The 24,738-nt window shown below is 37.0% G+C and overlaps 1 protein-coding gene across 9 annotated transcripts in view; it reads right to left on the bottom strand.

Moving 5' to 3' along the window:
- Window positions 1-16,527, bottom strand: part of LOC122536727 (phospholipid-transporting ATPase ID) — a 38,209-nt gene extending 21,682 nt beyond the window's left edge. For 4 of the 9 annotated variants that reach the window (XM_043669331.1, XM_043669336.1, XM_043669330.1 and 1 more), the window contains exons 1-2: window positions 15,268-16,526; window positions 5,669-6,567 (exon numbers count right to left, since the gene is read on the bottom strand). Coding sequence is in view for 1 of the 9 variants with exons in the window: in XM_043669338.1 (XP_043525273.1) it covers window positions 5,669-5,702 (34 nt within the window). In the remaining 8 variants the exon portion in view is untranslated. Of the gene's footprint in view, window positions 1-4,316; window positions 5,094-5,668; window positions 6,568-15,267 lie in introns of those variants that run through there. The other 5 variants (XM_043669333.1, XM_043669335.1, XM_043669337.1 and 2 more) reach the window with 4 other exon arrangements.
- Between the last annotated feature and the right edge of the window lie 8,211 nt (window positions 16,528-24,738).

Here is a 24,738-nt window from a genome sequence, read left to right as displayed (position 1 = left end):
TTACTGTATATTACCATTTAATCAGTTAACTGTGGAATTTAGTTTTAAAAATTCCTCACGGGATTTCGCGTAATCAAGCAATGACGAGTATACACGTCGAACGCAGGGCAAATGCTCCTATTAAAAATTTTACGAGAAAAGTGAAGCGAAACGAGGAAGGATTACACTTTTATTCGATAAAAAATTAATAACTCGTCGTTGAAATGTTTTTGTTATTGTTATTAAAAACTTAAAAATTGTCGGAAAATAATAAAATTCATAAACAAGTAAAATTAAAGAAAAAAAGAAAAAATAATTTTAAGAAATTCAGTTTATTTCAGTATGGTATTTTTACCAATACAAAACAATTCGGGGAATATCAGATGCATTGGGGAAAATAATCAACCCAGTTTGTAAAAAATAATACATTGCACGGAGAATATCCGATATACCAAAGAGAATAATTAAACTGTTTTTTTATAAAATACATAGCAATTCACCAAATGACATTCTTATTACTTCTTATTGAAATTTTGAGTGTTTATAGTAAATGGTAATTTTTTTATTTCACACGACGAACATACACGTCATTCAGCCGAAATAAAATTTTGGATCGACGTGTATACACACAGTCGAACGCAGTCAACTGATTAAAGATCAATAAAAAGCAAAACCACTGTAAATTTTGTTCATTTCACTTTTTTTTTCTATTGAATTATAGCCTATGGGCGAGAAGCAAATATCCAGATGGGTTTAAGCGATAACTGATTAGACGCTAGATCCCTTGTCTAGGTACCTTTCGAAGGTTTTCAACTGGATCAATTATAAGATTTCATAATGTGATTTTATGCCGCGTCATCCCTCTCTACGAACAATCTGCTGATTGCCTTCGAAATTCTTTTCCAATGGCCGGACACGCCCGATATATTTTCGTCTATGTGAAATCAAAATACACGCCCTTGCTCTGCAGTCTTAAATATTGATGCAAAAACGGAACGCAGATACGACGGGGATCCTTTGCTCAAAACAAATTGATCGTTTCACGGACTTTTATCGTCCCTTTTCTTTTCTAACAATAAGTGTACAAGACAGTGTACGAGATGGGTAATCTTTTTTTTTTCTTTCTTGTACTTGTTGCGTGGTAGGCGTTAGCAAGGCAAAACATTTTTAAAACACTCTGATCTATTATTAACGTCGTATGACACGCGAGTGCTGTAATTATAATTTAATAAACGGCGCGATATGTCGGTATATTATGCATCGTTAGCGTACAAGTACCCTAAAAAGTATATTATAAGATGCATCGAATGACTCGTGAAACGGAAATGATCGAAGATTTCTAAACTCTCGAATCTCTGACAGTTAATCCTGCAACCAACCACCGCAACAAACGGCTGCAAACTTGCAACGAGATTCTTTACGATTCGTTTTAGAAGGGGTTCACTTGAAATTTGCCTCTGAAAATACAGCCTCTCGCCGTTCCAATGATAATGGGGAAAAGCTAGGAGAGGATCTCGTTTCCACGCCCTTCTTCTATCACGTTACTTTCACCTCAGAAATAAACTCGGGAGTTCGAGAAGGCTCTCCGCAGATTGTAAATTGGTTCTTGAAAAATGAGAAATCGTGTCGACACCGCGTGTAAACCTATTACGCTAAAAAAAAAAAAAAAGAAAAAGAAAAGAAAGACGATGAGAAGTAACAAGAATTCCCACGATTCTTTTCGTTATCATACACAAATATATATAATTGTCTATATATAATTCTATCTATGTGTATATATAATTGTCTATATGCGTTTATATATGTATACACGTACGAAAAGAGGAATAAAAATTCAATTTATCGTTTCGCTCTATCCATCACAGGGAATCAATAATAACACGTCTTATTTATCAGTTCGATCGCGCAACATAAGACTTTTCCAGCGTGTACGATTGTTATATAATTCACGTTTCATGCTAGCCACACGTAAGATAACGGCGTCAAAGCACATTGCCGAGTAACAGCAAATATCATTTGCAAACTTTTTTCCACCGTGAAAGCGGTCGGTCTTAAATCCGATAGTTGGCACTGATCCAGCTAGTTCGAGTTATCGATATCAACGAGAAATATCCGTTTAATTGCATCTTCGCGGCGGCTGAATACAAAGACTTCGTTTTGCCTTGCCTTGTTCCCTTTCCTCTCGTCTCCTCCTTTTTTGGTTTTACAAATGATCCGAAAGAGAGAAGGAAGAAATTTTCTCTTATCTTGGCTTCTCACTTTTCTTTCTTCGCCGATGAGAGGCGAACGAGAAACGTTAATGAGAACGGGAAGGTAAAGACAGTTTGGAAAGTCTCAAAAAGCGGTAGGCGACGGACATACAAAAGGAGACCGCGATTCCAATGACAAACGCAATGGAGTTACACGCGTTTCCTCTCCGTTGGCGGAGGAATTTCAGCGTGCACGCTGTTACAGGCACCATCACCATGGCATAACGAGTTTAGCGAGTTTTCATGCAAGAAAACGGCAATGAAGACATAGAAGTACAAATGAATCCTCCGCGAATTGCAATCCTTCGAAATTGCATGTACGTACGTATAATCGTTGCGATGTCGTTTACAGTTCGATTCGCGATTACGATTTTCTTCTGGAGATTCGTAGACTGCGGATGTGCATGTTTGTGTATTTATTGGAAATTCGAACATGTGAAAATATACAGATATGCAGCGATATATCCAAGATGAAGTACTACTTATTTGTATAATATTTATTGGGCGAAACAGACGCATCTCTATCTAGATGTCGTAGAAATATTCGATTGCACAATCATCTACAGTTATAGAATTATTTAAATATTGATTGGCTATCGTATATTTAATGGGAAAAGATAAAACGAGAGAAGAGTTATTAAATAAAATATTTCCTTCGTATAATTTAAAAAGCTTTACAATTGATTATATTAATTTATGTAGTGTTATAGCACTCGAGTGTTGAGTTAATTTATTTTCACTCTTTTTTGCACATAGGTACACATATGTGTACGTCCGCCACAGCGTGTGCTGGTTGGCGTTATTCGTACCTAGTTTATTATCGCGCATCTATTCATTTATGGATAAGAGAGGCAAATTAATAATACTGTGCGAAATATTTATTTTACGCGGCGTTTCGTTTCGATATTTCCGGACTATGATAGCTGCGAGTCAGGTTCCCGAGGCTAAACGCTTCGTAATGACTCAATTTCTTGAAATTTCGCGCAGGAAACGCAACTATCAAATAATAGAGAAAATGCGAGATTACAATCTGACCATCTATATTTCTATATTTGTAAATATTAATTTTCAACGTGTAAAATTAAATAAACGTTAATCTAGAAGCGTAGTATCGTTACATTTAACGATAAGTTCAGAATTAAAAATAAGTTAATTTCAATCACTTCTTGTACAATACAATCATATCAACAAAATATTTTTTTCATTAAATATCTGAGTTTAATGCTCGCATATTTTTTTATCGAGGTTATATGTTTCAACACGTCGCGGAGCATAATAAGAAGGTAAGAATATCACCCACAATAATCGTCAGCGACCGCAAGCAAGTCATTTACGGATAGATTTACATTTGCTTAGGAAATTGCTAAATGGGCACCCGTCACTGGCGTCAAAGGTGCTCGAACGATATCCTGAGTCTCTGTTATACCCATTTCATTTCTTTTGTATTACACCATCGATGTAAAATGCTAAAATAGACGGGCAACTAACCTTGTTTTAAAAGAATTTAATAACGCGCGTCTGACCATGTTCCAAATGCACGGCTATAAGACGATAAACAGGCAACCATTCCGAACGAATATCGTTTGTCTATGGAAAAGTAGTTTCTATTAACATGTACGTGAGAAACGACGACGACATACACGTGGACAAAAAANAAAAAAAAAAAAAAAAAAAAAAAAAAAAAAAAAAGAAAGAATTGTATCCATCAACGTGCGTGACAATTCTAACTATTCTAATTTAGGTAGTTGATACCTCGCAGCCGCTTAAACGTCTAACCAAGCAACGTTTCAACAACGTTAAACGTACGTATTTATCAGACGACTGACATCGTTGATCATTCTGACCGATTACCGGCACTACATCTGATATGGAAAATGTCATCGACATATAACGTTTGATCGTATCGATTCCTCGTTGTTTCGTTGATTCCCGTGCTATATAAACTGGTAATTGGATCGAAACATCCAGCGAACAAACGAGTTTCCTAATTTTCGACGTTAATGGATGATCACGATTTTCTTTCTTTTTGTTGTTGTTTTCTACAGCAACGTACGACCTTCGTTTTCTTTCTTAAGGGAATCAGGTTACCTCGTTGTTTTCGCAGTCAGTGCAAGGGTACGGGCGGTCGAAGCGCCCGCGTCGACGAGGGCGACGTCGTTATAACGATCGTCGTTGACGAGAGAACATATCGAGGCCGTTTGACGTGAAATTCTCTAGTGGAGGAAAAAACCGTTCGCTTCTCGACTCACGTACCGGGGAGGACGAACAAAAAGAAAGGAAAAAAAAAAAAAAAAAGAAAAGAAAGAGAATGTGCGAAACGTTAATCGCCACGGTTAATCAATAGTTCGATGAAGATGCTCCCTTCGAGATACGTATACGAGGGAACTTAACCACATAGAAATCCACAGCGGAATGTCGCGCAATGTCGACGATGACAGCAACGAATAGATCGAGATACAACACACGTTTTTTGCGATTTCTACGATAAATCGATCAATTGGTGCGTGTTGGGCGGGCACCACCGTCTATCGTTTCGACGATTGTCGAACATATCGGGCACCACCGGCATCCTATGTTTTCTGCCACTGTCAGCACTACCGTCACCATAACCATTATCTCTGCCTGACACCTCTTCAACGTGGAATTACGTGCCACCGTTTGCGGATCGCCGTATCACGGATTTACAGGAACCGGGATTCACACGTCGTGTAACACACCGCGTAATATATATCTCACGTTTCTCACGCACTGCACGAGGGTGCCGTTGCACGACGGCGTGCTTTGCACTTCGAACAGTACAACGAAGACCCGAGTCGTCGAACGAGGTATTGTTCGATGATCGTCGAGAGACTTCAAGGCGTCGTCCCCTGACGGCGCCACGAGTCACCTCGCCGGTGGTGCCGTGAATACTTCAAGGCAACAACCACCACGTTCGTCGTTGTCGGGAAACATCCACCGTTCGGGGGTAAAGAGGATTGCTACGTTAGCGATTGCCAAAACAATTAAACCCTTCGAATTGTAACCCTTTCGAGATTTAAGCGCGAAACACACTACGGAAATACGGAAATACTTCGCGCGACACGATGTTTTTACATATCGCGATATTGGTTAGATGTTGAATATGATTTGTAGAGGGAGTTGTCAATCATTTAAACATTCGCGAAACGGTATTGTAACAAAGGCGACGATACATCACGCGCTGCATCTTCCGATTACTTTTTACATACGATATTACGCAAAAGTCTTTTATTCCTTTCCTTCCGGATAATTTAAGACTTCTCGCACGGCGTTGCACGTTCTCGTACCAGAACACCGTTTCAAATGAGAATCATCGAGCAAATGTTTTTTACACACCTTTATTGCGATCAACCTGTACCGTGGATTACGTGTCTTCTATTTAGAGAGATATACATTAATCAATTAATTAAGGCACTACTTACCTTGCATAGGACGCGTGGCAGCGCTGCGCGACATTGTTTGCGTGATCTATTAGGCTGCAGCTCGGAGTTAGGCGCTTTTGGACGGAGTCTGTAGATATGTTTCGCGCGAGATGCGACGCCTGTTAAAAGTACTTCCACGGCTTGGAGACGCTTCGCGGCTGGTCTTGTAAAAAATGCATCAAATCTACGGCACGATCGCCGTGGTGTAAAAACGGGGGTAAAAAACGACCTCCTGCTGCCTTCGTTTGGCGATTGCGATATCGTTACGGGCGTTGTCGCCTTCTCTCCCGTCCTCGGAGCTGTTGTTTCCGAACCGACGGTGGTAATGGTCCTTGCTAATGGACACCGGAAACGAGTGTGGTTCCTCGACGTTAGAACTGATGCTACACCGAGTGGCCGGATGTTCGACTTTCGTGGCCGAACAGGTTGATGATTGTTGTTATTATCGAGGACGTGGAGATACAGAATCGGCAATTGTTTCAATTTACGGCGAAAAAGACGAGAGAAATTGAGGCACGTGTAAGATAATGATGACGCGACGTGGGCGGTTGTTTCCGTCGTACGACGTGCATCAAGTGTCGGATGTCTCGATATTCGACGAGAACGTTGAGGACGTTGATGCAGGGCAGAGAAGAACGGCGCCCTTACGTTCAGGTCGGATATTCTGCGGCTAAATAATGGTGACAGGATATCCGGTGTGGGGGGTACGGGGGGTCCTTTGGGGGTGGCGTCCATGTGGGGTGGATGGTCACCTCCTTTCTTTCCTCTCTCCTGCGACCCACCTCCTCCTCCAGGACCTCCTCGTCAGGGTGCCCCAGCTTTCGGTGTCCGAGAACACCCTTCCTGCTCGTCGCCAAGTTTCACTTACCCCCTCCCACACTGAACTTTGCGGACACACGCTGCAACAGAAGAATGGTAAATCCTCATTTAGAAATGAAACATCAACGACGTGTGTACATTACTAATGACTGGACTTTATATTTAAATTGTCAATTTCATAAGTATTATTTTCATGAAAGTACGGAAAGTATAAAATAATATAATAAAAGGAGTGTATAATTTACATCACCTCCATCATCGTCAGTAACACTTTTAAGCAACCACGCAATTCGTGTAGCATGTGGGATATGAAAGCCGAAGGGCAATGGGTCAGAACTACACACGACTGATCCATAAGAACCAACGAGCTTAGCGGTCAATCGAAGCAAAGTCGCCATGCCTGCAATCTTATTCTTTTATGCATGTATGTATCCTTGGATTCTAATAGTAAAGTTTCTCACATCTGACGTGTTCGTACGTACGTAAAAAGGAGTTGCATTAATAACGCAGGAAACTTTTTGTCGCCATATAAGTTTATTACGAATTGCGACGAAATACGATACTGCTATGACGATTTCACAGTCGATATTATTTTCTTTTGAATAATATCTGACGAAGTTCAATCCTCGAAGCCGTTTATTATTTTCGCGTGATAATAAATTAAATATGTGATCACAAATCAACAGTTACGAACCAAATGCTATTCATTAAGAGTTATTTACACCTGAAGAAAGTATTGAATTTATATGAAAAAAATTACATGTGAATATTTGATAGTAAGAAGTTCCTACTGTGTTAAATTCTTCACGGTTTCATTCTTCTTCCGTTTCGCTCGATTGTTTTAACTGATATCGAACCGAACAACGCGTACTCGTCTGTTTGAAAATCATTCCGCCTCCTATAAATATCATAGGTCATCAGTGATTCATTGGAACACCAGTTGATTGGAATCAATGCGCTGAATGGTACAATAATCCGCCGAATTATCTTTATAATCTTTAGTTATTTATTACAACATATCCGAATTTAAAAGCACTATAGAAAGTGTAATATGTACGTATAGACACATACATATGAAACGAAGATTGATGAATCAATCAACTCATAGACTCTAGCCTCGAATGTGTTGAATTATTCCTAATGTTATACTATCAATTTTTTTAAATTCGAAAAGAATACGCCCGAAAAATGTTTTGAAAATATTATAGAAAGTACAAAGCAAAAGTACAAAAAAAATTTTTTTTTGAAGTTTATCTTTCAAAGGTGAAAGGTTTCGTAAAGGTTAATCAATTGGGTGTCAAAGCATGAATTTCAAACAAAAAGTTACTCCAAAATATATTTATATTATAATCTTTATTATTTTGATCATAAAACAGATACGATCTACGTTTAACATTAGATCCAAGTTATTTTCAATTGGTACCATGGAAAAACGGAAAATTTGGACCAAGATTGCCACTCTTGAAACGTTGGTCACTTTCAATACCGCTTTTTAACCATGTTGCGCTGGCAACTAATTGTGGACCATAACGAGTGACCAAACCGTATACAATAATTCGTCGCTTTCTTTTTGAACTCGTCGCGACGACATCACTGGATAGAAATTACTGAATATAATAAATTTACTGTTTGCTCTGCCTATTTTGTTTTACTTAAATATAGTTGAAACTACGAAAATATTACAATTTTGGAATAGAAAATTCTCGACGTGCGTGGCACGTCGTTCTAGTGCAAGAGGTTAAGGGAGTAATTCCAATATTAGAAGCATTATATTGTCACGACGACAGGAGTAGAACGTCAGCGGATCGCACCTATCGCTATCAACAAAAGCGGAATCGTGCCACTAACGACACTGACCGTCGACCGACCTACATGGAAAGTTCGTCATTGACGGGCGTTTTTCATTCTCACGGTACTCGTGACCCCGATAAAGCGGTACTGTAGGAGCAATCCTACGGGCTCGCAACCCTATCGACGTGGTGAGAGCGGTGTTAATCGATCTTTAACTGCGAGCCTTTGTTACGGCCACTTCCGAAATTCTACAGCGCTCGACAAATATTTACACGAAAAATCCATACTTTTGTTATCTACTATTTTCTTCCTTTTTTCGTTTCTTTACTTTCTAAAAGATTTTCGGGATAAATCTACGAAATTGTACGACTTTCTTCTATATCATCAGAGTAAATAAATTACTATTATACCATTATTTGAAATAATAATAGAAATTTACACGTTACAAAAGTATGAATAGTAAAAATGTATCGAAAAAAAAAAAAAAATAAAAAAAAAAGATCTATTTTGCGAAGATTAACTATGAATTTGAGACGTTATCCAGTCTTTTTTTTTTTTTTTTTGAAAATAGTTAAAAATCTCGAAGCTTGGAAAGAGAGGAAAGCTTCCTTCGAGAAACGTCGAATCTGCTCGCTATTTTGGGGATGTTCGTGTTACAGGTTGTTTGCGATGACGTTCGAAGGTTTCAGCTATCGGCATGAATGAGAGTTTAACGTATGCTTTATCCTCCCTGAGATGTTAATTGAGTTAACGCCGTATACGCTGTGTGCGGAATGTAATCTGCAACTTGAGGCTTTGCGAGCGTTGCACATGATTTCAGCATGCTCGAATAACATACTCGAAACAAGAGGAATTTGTTTCTTTCCACGACTTTCGACTTTCGTAACTACGTGCGAATATTAATCGGTGAATATTTTTTTCAAGCACGAATTAATAGAGAAACTGGCAGCTAAAATAAAAAAGAAAAGAAGAAAACAGGAAACGAGAAGACACCACCTTCGATCAGTTGCATTAAACATTAAAACGAGCATGTATACCCTCGAAGTTGGATACGAAATTATTCCTTTAACTCTCTCTGCCTTTAAATCCGTTTGTATTAAAACAAATAACAGGGCTGTAGGTGACCACGTATTATTAGTAGCGGTCGTAAGAAATTATAGAGTTGGATCAATACCGAAAGCTCTTTCCACCGGTGGTCAAATATTTGAAATCACATGTACGAATCGATCTGCTGCTTTGCAGGAATAAATCGAGAAGTCGATGGGATTTATAAGTGGTCAAAATGTTATCAACGAGTATGTCGATTTATGACGATTCCCACGAATGTAGTTTATGGCAGTAAACGGAGAAGACGCGATGAAATCGATGCAATAATGAGGTTAACGATACGCGTGTATGAGCAATCGAGAGAAGAAGGGTAGGCTCGATAGAAAAGAGCAAATAATTTCAGATTAATGAACACACAGACGAGAAAGTTTGACGTAGGATTAGTTGAAAGACACAAAGAAAGGAGTGGATATTCACGCAAGGTCAAAAAATTGGAATTATTGTTTGAGAAAACAACAATATTTATCGATTGGTTATTTGAGTCATTTTGATACGACTGATCTCCAGTTAATTTCTGATACCGTTCGTAATTATTCGGATCGACCTGAAAGAAATCGACGGATCGATTGTTCCAATGCCTTAGATTTAAAATTCTGTTGACTCTTGGAATGAGAAATCATCTACAAGCTTTGATAAACGGTTGAAACAGCTACAAATACTATATCAAATGATTCAGAAGCTTACAACAATAGCAATCAAAGCGATGGTTACATTACATTACATTAAGCAGTGATCGAGTAATGTTATCCATAACGATGCGCAATCAGCAATTGTATGACAAACTAATTCATACGATAAACTGCACCGAGAGTATGATATAAACAAAGAGTGCATAGTTTCATATCAAACGTCGATGATATGTGAAAAAAATACACAACGAGATACGAAGGTCGCCATGGGGTTAATTTAGATATAAAACAGTTGCATACACATTATATTCTTTCAGTTGATGCTCAATGAAATCAATTTAATTTCAAATCACTTAACTCTGATCAAATCTGAATCAGGAATTCTATTTCAGTGATTATTTCTGTATTTCAATTATACATAGTAACTTTGTTCCAGTCATCGTAATTTAAAAAGGAAAAAATATTCGATATCGACTTTATGCGTATAGTAGACTGAAGACAGACTGTACATTTTAATAAAAGATTTGATTAACGAATTACGACAACAATAATCTGATTAAGCTGATAATCGTGTAAAGGTTTAAAATAGGGGTCTTCGTTTCACTTCCATTTAAACGTGTATCAGTGTTAATTTTTAGTACACGAGTACTCGTGTAGTGTAATATAATTAGCAAGGTGAGACACACGTGTATACGACAGTTTGTATCGTAACGATCTCTTGCGGTTCACACCTAGAGAAGTTCCAGAAACAGAATAACCCATTTTCTAACAATTTCACTGTAAAAGTTCCACCAGTCTCGAATTAATTTCGTCGTTGACAGAAATGAATCCTATCTATACCGACTGTAACACTATGTACATACCGTGCAAGCTCCTCAGCTGACACACGTGATCCATCATCTCTCGCGTATTATCAATCGTACGCCACGCCACAAACGTACAAACGTACGCTTTCGGCCATAAAACGAAACAGAGAAACGAGAACGTAACGAACGTTCCCCCTTCGAATTTCTCGCCACTCGTAGACGAGTAAAACGCACCACGCGGTGTTTGTCGAGCGGAGATCGCTCAAATAAATTGGAGAGGGAGCGGAAAATTGTATTATTCACACGTATCGCCACGACAAATGTTTTACGACGATAAGGAGCATAGGTATCTCACACGTCGCTGCAAATATCATAACGCGAAACACCGTGGGTTATAAAACAGTCGAGATAACGATTTACGCGTTAATACTCCATAAATGCTCAGTCATCGTTTGCCGTTTCGGGAAGCGTGGCCGGCAACTCACACCGACCTCGAACAATTCACCTTTCACCTCTCTCGTGAACGACGCATCGTCGGATCTGTCACCACGGCCCGATACTTTTTTTTTTTCTCAACGTTTCCCAACCTTCCACTAACTTCAAACTTCGACAATAAGACCAGGTATTGTACAGGTGTTATCTGTCGTCGAGAGGTTTTTCGAACGTGACGCTCCATGCAAACATCATTTTAGATAACTTCGTGGATGCTGATACGTGACAAATTGCTAGGCCTTGATGTTGCGAAACGTTACTGAAATATATAGAATAGATGTCAACAGAAATTAATAACTTTGATTGTTACTAAAAAAAAAAAAAACTGGCCTATGATTTATGAGAAAAGAGAGAAATTTTATTTGTCGAATAATAGTATCAAAATGCACTCGTACGTAGAAACGTAAGCACCACCTGTTTGCTGACACGTGCGCACGACGTCCCAGGTTTTCGCTTCTAATTTCAGAGATTTGTGTATAGTCACATGCGAGAGATCCACTGGAAACTTTATGTCCCAACGATCTAGGATAACGATAGAATTTTAAATACTTACACATGTACAAAAGCTAACAGTGCCTTGTGTTAACTCTGATAACAAAGTTTGTAAATTCTTCATTGAATCCTATCGAGCCTATCATGAAAATCAATATACCTTTATTCGTCGTCATTGTAGCAAGAAACATCTATGATAATTATAAATTAATTTTAATAACAATTAATTAATATATTAAACATAAATAATATATTAATTAATATAATAATTATAAATACAAATAATTTTTCTTTCAAGCTAAAAACCACAAAGAGAAAAAAAAATGAAAATTTCCACAACTGGAACGACTGTTCCACGTGAGAATTGGAACCGTAAAACCGATGAACTAACAATATCTGGCCAGTACTCACAATCGGCTGTAACATCATCAAGCGGTCGTATAAATGACTAATACGGCCAGAACGACCATGATCCCGAGTTAATATTGCCCGATTGTGCAACTATCGACTCGGAAATAGTTTTTGGTTGGAAGACGCACGGTCTCGGGCTAATCCTCGCGCTCGGCTCCGAACTTCTTGACATCTTTCGTTTTCCAATCTTTTCACGCGGCTGTTCCGAAAATAAAGGTCGAACAGGGTTGAATTGGAAACAAGATACGAGTACAGGATATTTTCGTAGGTCGTTCAAGACGTTTGTTTCGAAACGAGGGTTGGGAAAAAAAGAAGGATAGGTCTCTAGAAACGTTTGAAAATCCAAGACGAAGAGACAACGGAAGAAGCAACCAACGAATGTACAAGGAAACGGAAAGAACAGTACGAGCGAAAAAAAACGACATTTCGGAAGATGTCTCGATCGCCAGTTAGAACATGGTGATTCACTTCCATCCGCATGACGGATGAATAACCATTCTAAACTTATCGTCTAATGAAATGCTATTTTCTGACCACGAGTTAATGCGAACAATGCGTTTCGTTCAAGAGATAAGCGCTCCGTTTCATTTGAAGTCTGCCTTTTTTTTTTTTTTTCTTTTTAATCTAACGATTAGACACGTAGTTGAAATACGTAGGTGATTAGACATTGCCTCTGTTCCTGATAAGTGGGCCAGCAGTTATCTGTGCAAATTCATATTTTCATAAATTCGCGTACGCGACGAGTATTTGGCTACGTGCGAGTTGAATTTTATCAGTTATCGGTGCAAATTGCGCAATTTTTGCGGAAGTTTTTATCACGAACTTCTGGCTCTCTTGAAATATCTTGCGGTTAGCTTCTTTAGTCCTGCGTTTCCTTTCTGACACCACACACTGTCGGAAGAATACATTATTCAGATAATAGTATCTTCGGATGCGAATCTACCGTTCAAATAATAGAATTCGAGCAGCTCTCCGTAACTACACTATTTAAATGGTAGAACCGAAGTAGATTCCCGCATTCAAATATTGGAATATCTGAATTGTGAAGCGTGTCCTGATACTGGCAGATTCAACGTTATACGTTCGCCCGATGTGAGATTACAATATACGGATTGGAAGTTCGAGAAAGGGGACTGAAACGGGGCACCGAACGAAAATACGCTCGTCCCAACGTCTAACGTTTTACAAGTTTCATTGCGAAACGAAAGTATCCCCTCCTCCCCTTCCCGCATGACGGAAGCTCATTTGGAAAACACAGCCAGTACGCACGATGCATACATTCATGATATCACGATTGGCCGATTGCCAATCGTATCTACACACCGACTTCTACTTCTACGCGAATTTATTCCGTCTTTCGACCATGATCCACGATCTGGCACCGTCGTATTTTTGATCGGTTCGCGTCTCTTGCAGTATTCGATCAAATTCGCAACTCTCGAGCCGACGAATGATCGAGAGGTGATTACTTACAATTACGAATTCTTGTATTACGAATTCATGTGTACGCTAAAACACACGCCGAACGAAACGCCTCGTCTTCGTACAACATCTACCACTAAGTTAAATACAATAAGTCCCAGTTTATTTTCATTTGTTTCGACACTCGATCGCGTTTGGTCTAATTGAAGAGGCGTGATTAATAAATCGTCGAATTGTTACCGATTACGATATCCGAGAAGGAACGAAAAATAAATGTCTTGCGCTGGCAACTGATTGCGGACCGTAACGAGTGACCAAATCCCTATACAACAATTACTCGCATTCTTTTTGAACTCGTCGGTATATCACTAGATGGAAATTATTGAGAAGTAATAAATTTATTATGCTTTGCCTGAGTTGTACTTAAATATACTTCAAACTGAGGAAATATTGCAATTTTGGGATAAAAAAATTCTCATTCCAGCGCAAGAGATTAAACCACTTGCGCTGGCAACTGATTGCGGACCGTAACGAGTGACCAAACCCCTATACAACAATTCCTCGCATTCTTTTTGAACTCGTCGGTATATCACTAGATGGAAATTATTGAGAAGTAATAAATTTATTATGCTTTGCCTGGGTTATATTTAAATATACTTAAAACTATTGAGAAAATATTGCGATTTTGGGAAAAAAAATTCTCGACATGCGTGGCACGCCGTTTCAGCCAATGTGGTGGCTTCAAGCACGAGACCGAGTCTAGTGTTGGAGGCAGCGACGTGTTAACGTGTTTGTCTTCATCGATCGCGCGCGTTACAATGAACTCTTTTTTAGTTCCTCTCAACCCCCCCTCTCGCAGATATTGATCCTGACAAATTGTCGAGATTATCGTACGCGATGATTCGCGAACGTCGCCGCAAATTTGTTTAATTTGCCAGAAGAAACTGGGACGTTAGAAGAAGTTGCACGATCGATGGGAATATTAATTAATTGCACGTATGTCCTGCTTCTGACTTTTTTTTTTTTTTCTTTAGAATATAACTGACTTTACTGCTTGTTGTAAAGTGTATGTTAGACCAAAGTCATAAGTCTGTACAGGATGAATAGAAAACAGGGTTCTAGATAGTACTTGCCGAAACATGAAAAAAAAAATTCCTGATAAACAAGGGTCGAAAAATTAATAGTTTCAATGTTATAAATTTTTTCGTTTCGGTTTGAAGAAATGAATTTCTTCGCTTCGAGAGCTGTCATATTGTACGTAAATGATGGTTCACCTTATAATTTCTGATTACAGTACGTTTTCTATGTGCCCTCCTTCCATTTCTTCATACACGTTTGACACCTTCGCGTTAAAGAATTACGTACTCTTTCAACGATTCTCCGGATGTATTCTTTTTCACAAGCATTTCAATCGAAACAAAAATATCGTTTATAACCTTTAAATTATTAATTTTTAATTTTAACACGACTCATGTTTATTTTTTTTTTTTTTTCATGTTTCGGCGAGTGCCATCTATCCCAAAAGTTGCGAACCCTTTTTTCCGATTCACCCTGTACACAAGACCACGGAATTTAACAAGCACGCGACAATTTTCAAACTAGCCAATACAAGCACAAATTGACGAAATACCTTGAAGAGCACCAGAAGTCATGTCTTCGCATAGTAGAAGTCTCATCTGACGTTTCCAAGAAACCAAAGAATGAACAGTTGCGAGTCTATTCATCGACGACTACCAGAGGGGCCGTGTCCAATCTGCACAATGAAAAGCATCGTTCGACGAGGGAATATTTCTTCTATACACCGTACAAAAATGCTTCTCTGCCGAGTCACCGATCACCGTCTCGTATTTTCAACTTCACCGTTCCATATTTCCTCGCCCGATGTGAAAAATATCCGTAAGGCTTCGATCCGAAGTATCGACGTATACGTGTTTTATAATTGTAGCAGCCGATTGATCCCCAGTGGGTCAAGGTTGCGAGAAATCCTTCGCAGCGATCGACCACCTTCGCCTAGGTGGATTCAAGGTGTCGAACGGTAACGAAATCGCGACTTTCGAAAGACCACGTTGCCCCAGACGACAACAATCACTTTCCAACGTTCCTCTTCAACCGCGTTCAAGGAACCTCGATGCTTTTCGACGCTTCGAAAAGCGCGCGAAGTTGGACGAACGTTTAAAAAAAAAAAAAAAAAGAAAAAAAGAAATAACTCTACAGGTCGACGTTGCGTTCAATTTTTCAACCGGTGCACGATCACTCGATTCATCTATTTACCCTCCAATTGGAAAACCGGGGTACCAGTTATTTTATCACCGGGTCCACTCGTTGCTTTTCACTGGATCACGAGGTTCGTCGAATTCGCGAAAGTTTCGACTTCGCGGGACCAAGGAGAGGTCGGTTAGAAAAGGCACAGGCACTCTACGTCACTGTATCGTAACTCGATTGTTTGTTCTTCGAAAAAAAAAAAAAAAAAAAAATCTTTTTCTCCTTTTCAGACAACCAACGTGACAAGCGGAATGTAAAAAGAGAGGCACTTCGAATGTAAAATCGAGGTTTCAAACCGGCAACTTTCGTTCGTCGATGACACACACCGATCGAGAAGAAAAAAAAAAAAAAAACGAAGGGAGAGATGGATCGAGATGGATGGAAAAAAGAAGTGGAGGAGGAATGGGGAACTCGCCGTTTCGCGGACCACGCGAGAGAAAAGAAAAGAAAAAAAAGAGAAGCGTTTCAGCGTGTTCACCGATCGGAAAGGCCGTCCGGTCGGAAGCTTACGCCATTCTCGACTGACGAGTAAAACGGCGAGGCGGCATTTCTCCATCGGTGCGCGCCTCGATCGAGGAAAAAGCTTCGCTAGGTGGGGGGAACCACGCCGGTCTACCTACTAGGAAAAACACGAAAGTTCACGCGGCACGCAACCGTTTTTTAATTGGAACATCTATACTTTTTTCCCCCTTTCCGTCTTTTTTTTATATTTTTATTTTTTTTAAAGAAAATATTATACCTTAGAGAAAAATATCCTGCAATTCTACGTAAGGCACGAAGCACGTATTTAACTATTACTCTGCCTCTTTCCTTTTTTTTTTTTTAATGAAAAGATAAATGAAAAGTTTGAGAATCTTAAAGATGAAAGTTCGAGAATCTCAAGTTTTTTTTTTGAGAGAAAAATAATTTATATGAAAATTTGCAGATGCTCTCAATGCTCGTAAATGAATATTATATATTTTCGTCGACATCTTTTTGTTGCAAACAAGAATGAATTTGTAGCTGAACATCACCTTTTATTTATTTTCTGCTCACGGAGAATGTATATTTAGATTTTTGTATTTTGGGTTCAAGCACAAGCAAATAACAAACCTTTTGAAAAATATTGTCTTTGGACATTCCGATGTATACAAAGTTTGAGATGCATACACATAATTATAGAATCGGCACAGAGTTAGTTTATCTAAAAAGATAAACCGAGTGACTATTTCGAAAATTGAGTGACTCGTTTAACTAGTTGCAAGAATGTTCTTCGATACAGAAATAATAATCGCACAAAATCGAAAGTTCAAATAAACTCACCATATTTTTCAACGAGTTTCATTCGAAATCACGAAAGAAAAAACGCAAAGGATATTAACTCGAACTCGTTTCATCGGTTAGTTATCGATTTGAATTTAAAAACCACTTCGCGTGAAAGAAAGGCAAGGATACTGATATAATCACGCGCGACCTCGACAATCAAAAGAGAGCGAAAATGTTTCGATTATGTTCTCTCCGTGGGACTCCAGAAGCGTAATCGCAGCTACTTTCAGCCGAGCTCTCAGTCAGCGACCTAATGAGGATGTGCTTCCGCGAAGAACCTGTGTTATTCTCGCACATTATGCAGATTATATTTTGCAAATATCCTATGACAATCAATTCATGAAACTGTGAAATTACCATCTATCATTTCTTGTTACGTGCATTTTTGTCTTTCCTCTGAACGAAGAAATTATATTTAAACCAAAATGTGCGTAGAGCGACAAAATGTTTGAACAATTTTTATATACCTCTATAGATAATTTTTTGAAGATATGAATATTTAATATTTTCTAAAGACATAAATTTTTTTAAAGATATAAATTTTAATATTTTCTAAAGACATAAATTTTTTAAAGATATAAATTTTAATATTTTCTAAAGACATAAATTTTTTAAAGATATAAATTTTAATATTTTCTAAAGATATAAATTTTATTTTCTAAAGACATAAATTTTTTAAAGATATAAATTTTAATATTTTCTAAAGATATAAATTTTAATATTTTCTAAAGATATAAATTTTAATATTTTCTAAAGACATAAATTTTTTAAAGATATAAATTTTAATATTTTCTAAAGATATAAATTTTATTTTCTAAAGACATAAATTTTTTAAAGATATAAATTTTAATATTTTCTAAAGATATAAATTTTAATATTTTCTAAAGATATAAATTTTAATATTTTCTAAAGACATAAATTTTTTAAAGATATAAATTTTAATATTTTCTAAAGATATAAATTTTATTTTCTAAAGACATAAATTTTTTAAAGATATAAATTTTAATATTTTCTAAAGATATAAATTTTAATATTTTCTAAAGATATAAATTTTAATATTTTCTAAAGACATAAATTTTTTAAAGATATAAATTTTAATATTTTCTAAAGATATAAATTTTTTAACTCGTCGATTAGTAAGATTAAAAGATTATCGCGGAGAACTTTTTTTACACTTACAAATAGAAAGAGATAAATCTGTTAACTTGTCGGAAGATCTCTGTAAGTATCCAAATATATTTTAAATTAAATATAAATTAAATATAAATAATAAAACATAAATATATATTAAATAACTTTGTGACGCTTCGTATTAACTGAACATTGTATATTCACCTGAAAGATACATTTGCACCGCGAATGTATGAAATTAGGACACGCACCTAGCTCGAAACCACCTTCCAAATAGGTAACAATAGGGTTCGTAATGCTCGCGAGACTATCTCAGGGCTGTTAGCAGCGGCACTGACATTTCGCAAATGCCGCGTTACGACATTTTCCACTATTTTTGTCCTAAATCATTACGATATGTCACGTGTCGATAAATATTCGCCGGTGAATATTTCGTATCAGTGATACGAAACGAGCCGTGCGTCGCGCGATGATCACGAGAGGAAATAAGAAATGTCACGTCTCGTCACTCTAGACCGGCGAGTTAAACGAAAGTTCCTCAAATTTACGAATATTACCGACATATTTTCCGTTTCAAACGCCCGTAAATTGCGACATAAAAAATAGATTTCATTCAGAAAAATTTTGGGAATTCGTTTTGTACAATTTCTGTCTTATCGGTATCAAGTTTCAAGCTAGATTGCGGACAATGAACAGTTCCGGCCGATAAAAACTGGCGGTTCTCTTGTTTCCGTTCTGGAGCACAAATTTCAAAATTCTCTTCGTGAAAAATTTACTTCATATTTGTTTCATATGCGTATCCTTGATAAATTATCAATCGTATCGTGTATTATAATAAATTATTAATTGTGCCGTATCTTAATATAAATTATTAATGAACTAAATTGTTACGACACGGCAATTACGTATTCGACGACTCATAACAATTTCAGCAGAACGAATTGAAGAATAAAGCGTCGAATAGTCGCTTGGTGATATGATAATACATCGTGTAACGTGACGCATGGTTTTCAACGCGAATGTTAAAAACTCAGAAAGTGGAAGAACGTCGAGAATTGTACCGATGATACCGTGCCGATCTGACTTCGACCTATAAGTAGCGTGGAGCAGATCGGTGGCTTGCTGTCTTTGAACGTTAATGAAAGTCAGCTGATTCACAAGATAGAGTTGTTTCACAGTTAGATTGGTAGGATTGAGAAATGTAAGTTGTAAAAGGAAGATTGATAAAATTTGAGTGAGTTTGATAGTCGAACCTTGACCTGTTGTACGATGGGTTACTCCGAAACTTGTGTGTGTGCTGCGCGATTGTCAAAACTTGACTGCCTTTTTTTCTTGTACGTTGGTCTTATATAGCTGGATTCTATGGTTTAGAGAGATATGTTAGTTGCTTCCAGATGTGAGTGAGGTCAGTCCCAGAACGTAGTATTTGCACTTCCTAACGGTCCCAGGATGTGTCCCTCGCAATATGGATTTATGAGTTTGGGTTAAACTTTGCCTTAAAATTGAGTGTCGAGCATGACGAACCTTGGAATTGGTAGTCCGGTGTGACTACAATAGAAGATGCAAGGTAACGAAGGACATAAAATATGGTCACGGGAGATCCCTGCCGTCGAGAAATTAGAAATTGTAAAATTGCTTTCCCTGGCTCGATGAGTTTGTCCTTCGCGGTGCGAACCCAGCCTCCTTTGTGTTCGGCAAGGCCGAACAAGAATGTTTGGCCCATAATTGCAATATTTTCTCAGTTTTAAGTATAGTGAAATATAATACAGGCAAAACAAATAATAAATTTGTTGCTTTTCAGTAATTTCTGTCGAATGATATACCGAATGAATTCAAAAAGAAGACGAATTATTGTATACGGTTTTGGTCACTCGTTATGGTCCGCGAACCAGTTACCAGCGCAAGAAGTTAAGACCTCGTGTCCTCTCTTCTGTTACACCCTCGGTACGCGATGTCCATAAAAAGATGGGCAGAAGATTGCTGACATGAGTTTTCCCGATGTCAGTGAGAAATATTACACCAAATATTGCAGCGTTAGGTGACCGATGCGATAATCGATCGCTTGACCGTTCTGAAAAATTCTATTTTTTATTGTGGCTATACACGTCGGCTGTTTGTTCTGCTCTGGAACAAACACATTTATTCTTTGTCCAATCTTAATGCGTTATTATTAAAAGAAAAGTTAATTATTAACTTCTGTAATATTAATATCAATTTTATTCTTTTATTAATATTAATTCTTATTGATGTCAATATCAATTCTGATTCTTTTATTACTATTAAGCATTCGCAATATTAATGAAAGAATAATTTCTCTCGCAAGTTAAAAACATTCAATGACTTCAAAGAATCAATGATTTTATCCTATTGGATCTTCTAATTTTTATAGAATCAAAAATCCATTCTTGTTATTGACTTCTAATAAAAAAAAAAAAAAAAAAGACAATTCCCCCTCATAATCTAGGGAACAACTGAACAACCAGAAACGGTTTAATGAATTTTGCAAGTTGACTACGTGTTTCTAAAATATTCTAATTCTTGGAAAAATCGAGGGTTGTACGTGCTACTACGATGTCGATACTCAAGTGAGCAGCAACGATGTTGCACGATTTAATCATAAGTGACCTGAGTAAGGCTAACTTCGTTGGTTATCTGTCTAACACGTGTGTTTTCACAAAAGATTTCGTTGTTGTAAATCACCGCGGAGAAGAATCTTCTAGAAGAAAAAAGAGAGAGAGAGAGAGAGAGAGTAACGAGAAACGTAAATAGGTGAACTATGAGTCGAAGGTAACTATATGAATATGACCACAACACTATAAATTTATTATTTTGACGTCAAGCAACTCTTTTATATATCTTTGAGACTTTGTAATTTGTCCCCCTTATCTTTACGTTCCTCAGTTTCGAATTGTGTTGAGTAACGTAGCAATTAGGAGCACGATAATTAATACCGTTTTAAAATAAAATATGTTTCGTAAAGAAATGTTGCTTGTGGGTACCTATTAATGAAACGTTTCACAGTCAGGCTGCTAAATTTTCGTATTCTATATCTCATACGATAACATTCATTCATGATTTTGACAGAGCACAAATTAAAATGGAATAATATTCTAAAATCGAATAATTCAATACAGATAACTTGCGCGATTCGTACCAATAATCCTAATTATTAATATTCGATATTGATCAAACAAATTACTGTCCATTGCCTTTGTGAAAGGAGAAGCACACACTGCGTTTACCAGAATAAACGAAACCAACTCAAATTAATCATCAACGCAGTTTAAACGCAGTTTTGGCCATTCACTATGATATTCCGCCAGAATATTCCAGACTTTTTTTCTCGAGTGAATTCGAAAAGCTGGAACTAGTGTCGTCGGCAGGTTAAAAGCAATATTTATGAATAACAGGGAGAGATCGCGTGACGAACTAATGAAAAGTTCGACGAAAACGTAGGTATTTCGTTGGCGTGGCCCTCACTCCTGACTTTACGTTCAAGCTTACGTCAGACGTGGACACGCCAAATCAAATAATACATCATCAAACGATACCATTTTCGTTCGTCTTTGTCAGCGTGAAATTATTTTATTCAATCAGACGACGAAAATATGCGCGATGGTGTTCTTCTTCCAAGGCGATCGGCCGCTATTGTTGCAATAGCAACAACTTCGTGAAGTTCGCCGTGAAAAATTACAGGAGCGACGAGAATTTTTTTTTCTTTCTTTTGAAACACAACATTTGAAACACTCGATTAATTGTCGAATGATAAAACTGTTTGGCAACTCGGCCAATTTTATCGGGAAATTTAATTGGAAACAGAGTACCAAGGAAAAAAGAATGAGTCTCTCAGAAGCCAATCTGTTGGAACCATTTTCTCATTCTAATCTCTTAATTATGTTATTATTATATATTCTTAACATTTTATTCTATTTTTTTAGTACTATTGTTATATATTCTTTATTCTATTCTATTTTTCTTTATTCTATTATTATTATATATTCTTTATTCTATTCTATTTTTCTTTATTCTATTATTATCATATATTCTTTATTCTATTCTATTTTTCTTTATTCTATTATTATTATATATTCTTTATTCTATAACACTTTATTCTACTTTTTGACAATAAACGCTTTATTGTAATTTTTCAATTTCGCTATATATATCATTCGATTCTCAAGAAGCATGACGTTAAAAATAATATTTTAAAAGTCTTTTGTATTTTGCGGTATCATCCTACAAAAAGATTAGAAGGAGATTATAACGAAATTTATGGATTCAGAAATCATTTAGGCAACATTCGAATACACAGTGTAACCGTACGTGTTAAGGACAGATTACGACACAGCTCTTGCGATAAGAGTTAAGATCGTATTTATCGAAGATTTATAAGTAAATAACTTCTACCAAAATACGAGAGGAATGTTTAACTTTTTTACTATATCTCTCGTCTATAGGCTGGGAGAATTTATAAGTAAATAATTTTTACCAAAATATGCGAGGAATGTTTAACTTTTCCTATTACTATATCTTTCGTCTAGAAGCTGGGAGAAAGTTGAACCCCGGCGCAACTTTTTCATAATATTTGCAACGTTTCAAAGTTATGAATAGAACGAGCAACGATATTTGATCGAGAAACGTATGAATGAGACCCGATGTTACGCCGAGAATTAATTAACTCTGTCCGATTCGTGGAATTCATATTTCCAGTCTGTCCTTTCCTCCAATCATGTGTAAGCGTTTTCGCTTTCAGCTTAATTACTCATTGGAAGAGATATAATCAGCTAATGTGATATATCTCTGCGAATACGATTGTCGATAACAAATGTAAGATCGAGAAATCTTTTGAGAACTAGGAGATTTTCTTTTTTTTTTCTTAAATCTTTCTTAAAAAATCGAATTGGAAATATCTCTCGTTTCGAGGGTCGAAAATTTCTCTCGAGATCAAGTTGATTTCATTCGAATATATAAAAATATCTCACGATGTTCTTACTATTTCGAAACAAACTGTTGGGTATTGGTATTTTTAATATTGGAAATATATTTCGAGATATGTTCGAACTTCGAGATATGTTTAATATTTTATAAAGGTTTCACAAATTTTACGAAACACAAATAAAAATATTTTGATCCGTTAGAAATACCAAGAATACTGTATATGATAGTCAAGTAATATTTCCAATGATTTTAAGCTAGCAAACAAGGAAAAATTATAAAATAGTACTTGAGAATATGAGGAGAGTGCAAAGATCAATATCGACTGAATTATTATACCACACAAACGCACACGTCGTCGTTATTAAATAGAACTTTTATAACTGCAGAGAGGGACAGTGTGTGTGTGTGTGTGTGTGTGTGTGTGAGAGAGAGAGAGAGAGAGAAATCTGTCTAATCCGTTATTAAGCTTAAGCAATACAACCCGACGAATTAAAACACTTTCACGCGCGAAACTGCGTAATTAATGCGCAGAGAAAACAAACAAAAAAGTCTGCAGCGACTCGCAGGATTAGTTTCTTGTTTTCTGCAAGGTTCATGGTTCAAACCGTTCCGCCATAAATAGATCACGTACGTAATTTTCAGCGAAAAAAAAAAAAATTGTTTGAAATTAAATAAACTCGAGATAAGGAACACGTAATGACGCACGTAAAGCACATCGATGCTTTAGAGACGTCTTTTTGCGTAGCAATGACGAAGCTGTTCGCGCCCGAGTCTTAGAATCGGTTACTTTACGATCAAAATCCTTGGGAGATATGATAATATCTCCCAACGTACACTTTACAACACGTAGAATAAAATAAGGACGATTAGATAGAAACCTGCCTGTGAGATGCTCGAGATTTTAAAATTTAACCTGTTGCGCTGGAATGACGTGCCACGCACGTTGAGAATTTTTTGTCCCAAAATTGCAATATTTTCTCAATAGTTTTAAGTATATTTAAGTGAAACAAAATAGGCAAAGCAAACAATAAATTTAGTACTCCTCAATAATTTCTACCCAGTGATATCGTACCGACGAGTTGAAAAAGAAAGCGACGAATTATTGTATACGGTTTAGTCACTCGTTATGGTCCGCAATCAGCTGCCAGCGCAAGTGGTTTAACCTCTTGCCACGCACGTCGAGAATTTTTTGTCCCAAAATTGCAATATTTCCTCAGTTTTAAGTATATTTTAAGTATAACACAGGCAAAACAAATAACAAATTTGTCACTTCTTCTATCCAGTAATTTCTATCCAGTGATATACCGAATAAATTCAAAAAGAAGACGAATTATTGTACACGGTTTGGTCGCTCGTTATGATCCGCAATCAGGTACCAGCGCAAGTGGTTAATCTCGAATTGTTCGCGGAGTTATCAAACACTTTGCTACAACCTGATATAAAAATAATTAAATTCTTAAAAAAA

This window comes from Frieseomelitta varia, unplaced genomic scaffold (assembly GCF_011392965.1).
Source record: "Frieseomelitta varia isolate USP_RPSP 00005682 unplaced genomic scaffold, Fvar_1.2 scaffold_867, whole genome shotgun sequence".
Classification (NCBI taxonomy): domain Eukaryota; kingdom Metazoa; phylum Arthropoda; class Insecta; order Hymenoptera; family Apidae; genus Frieseomelitta; species Frieseomelitta varia.
The sequence above is the reverse complement of the archived record's forward strand: the minus strand, read 5'-3'. Positions and strand labels throughout refer to the sequence as shown.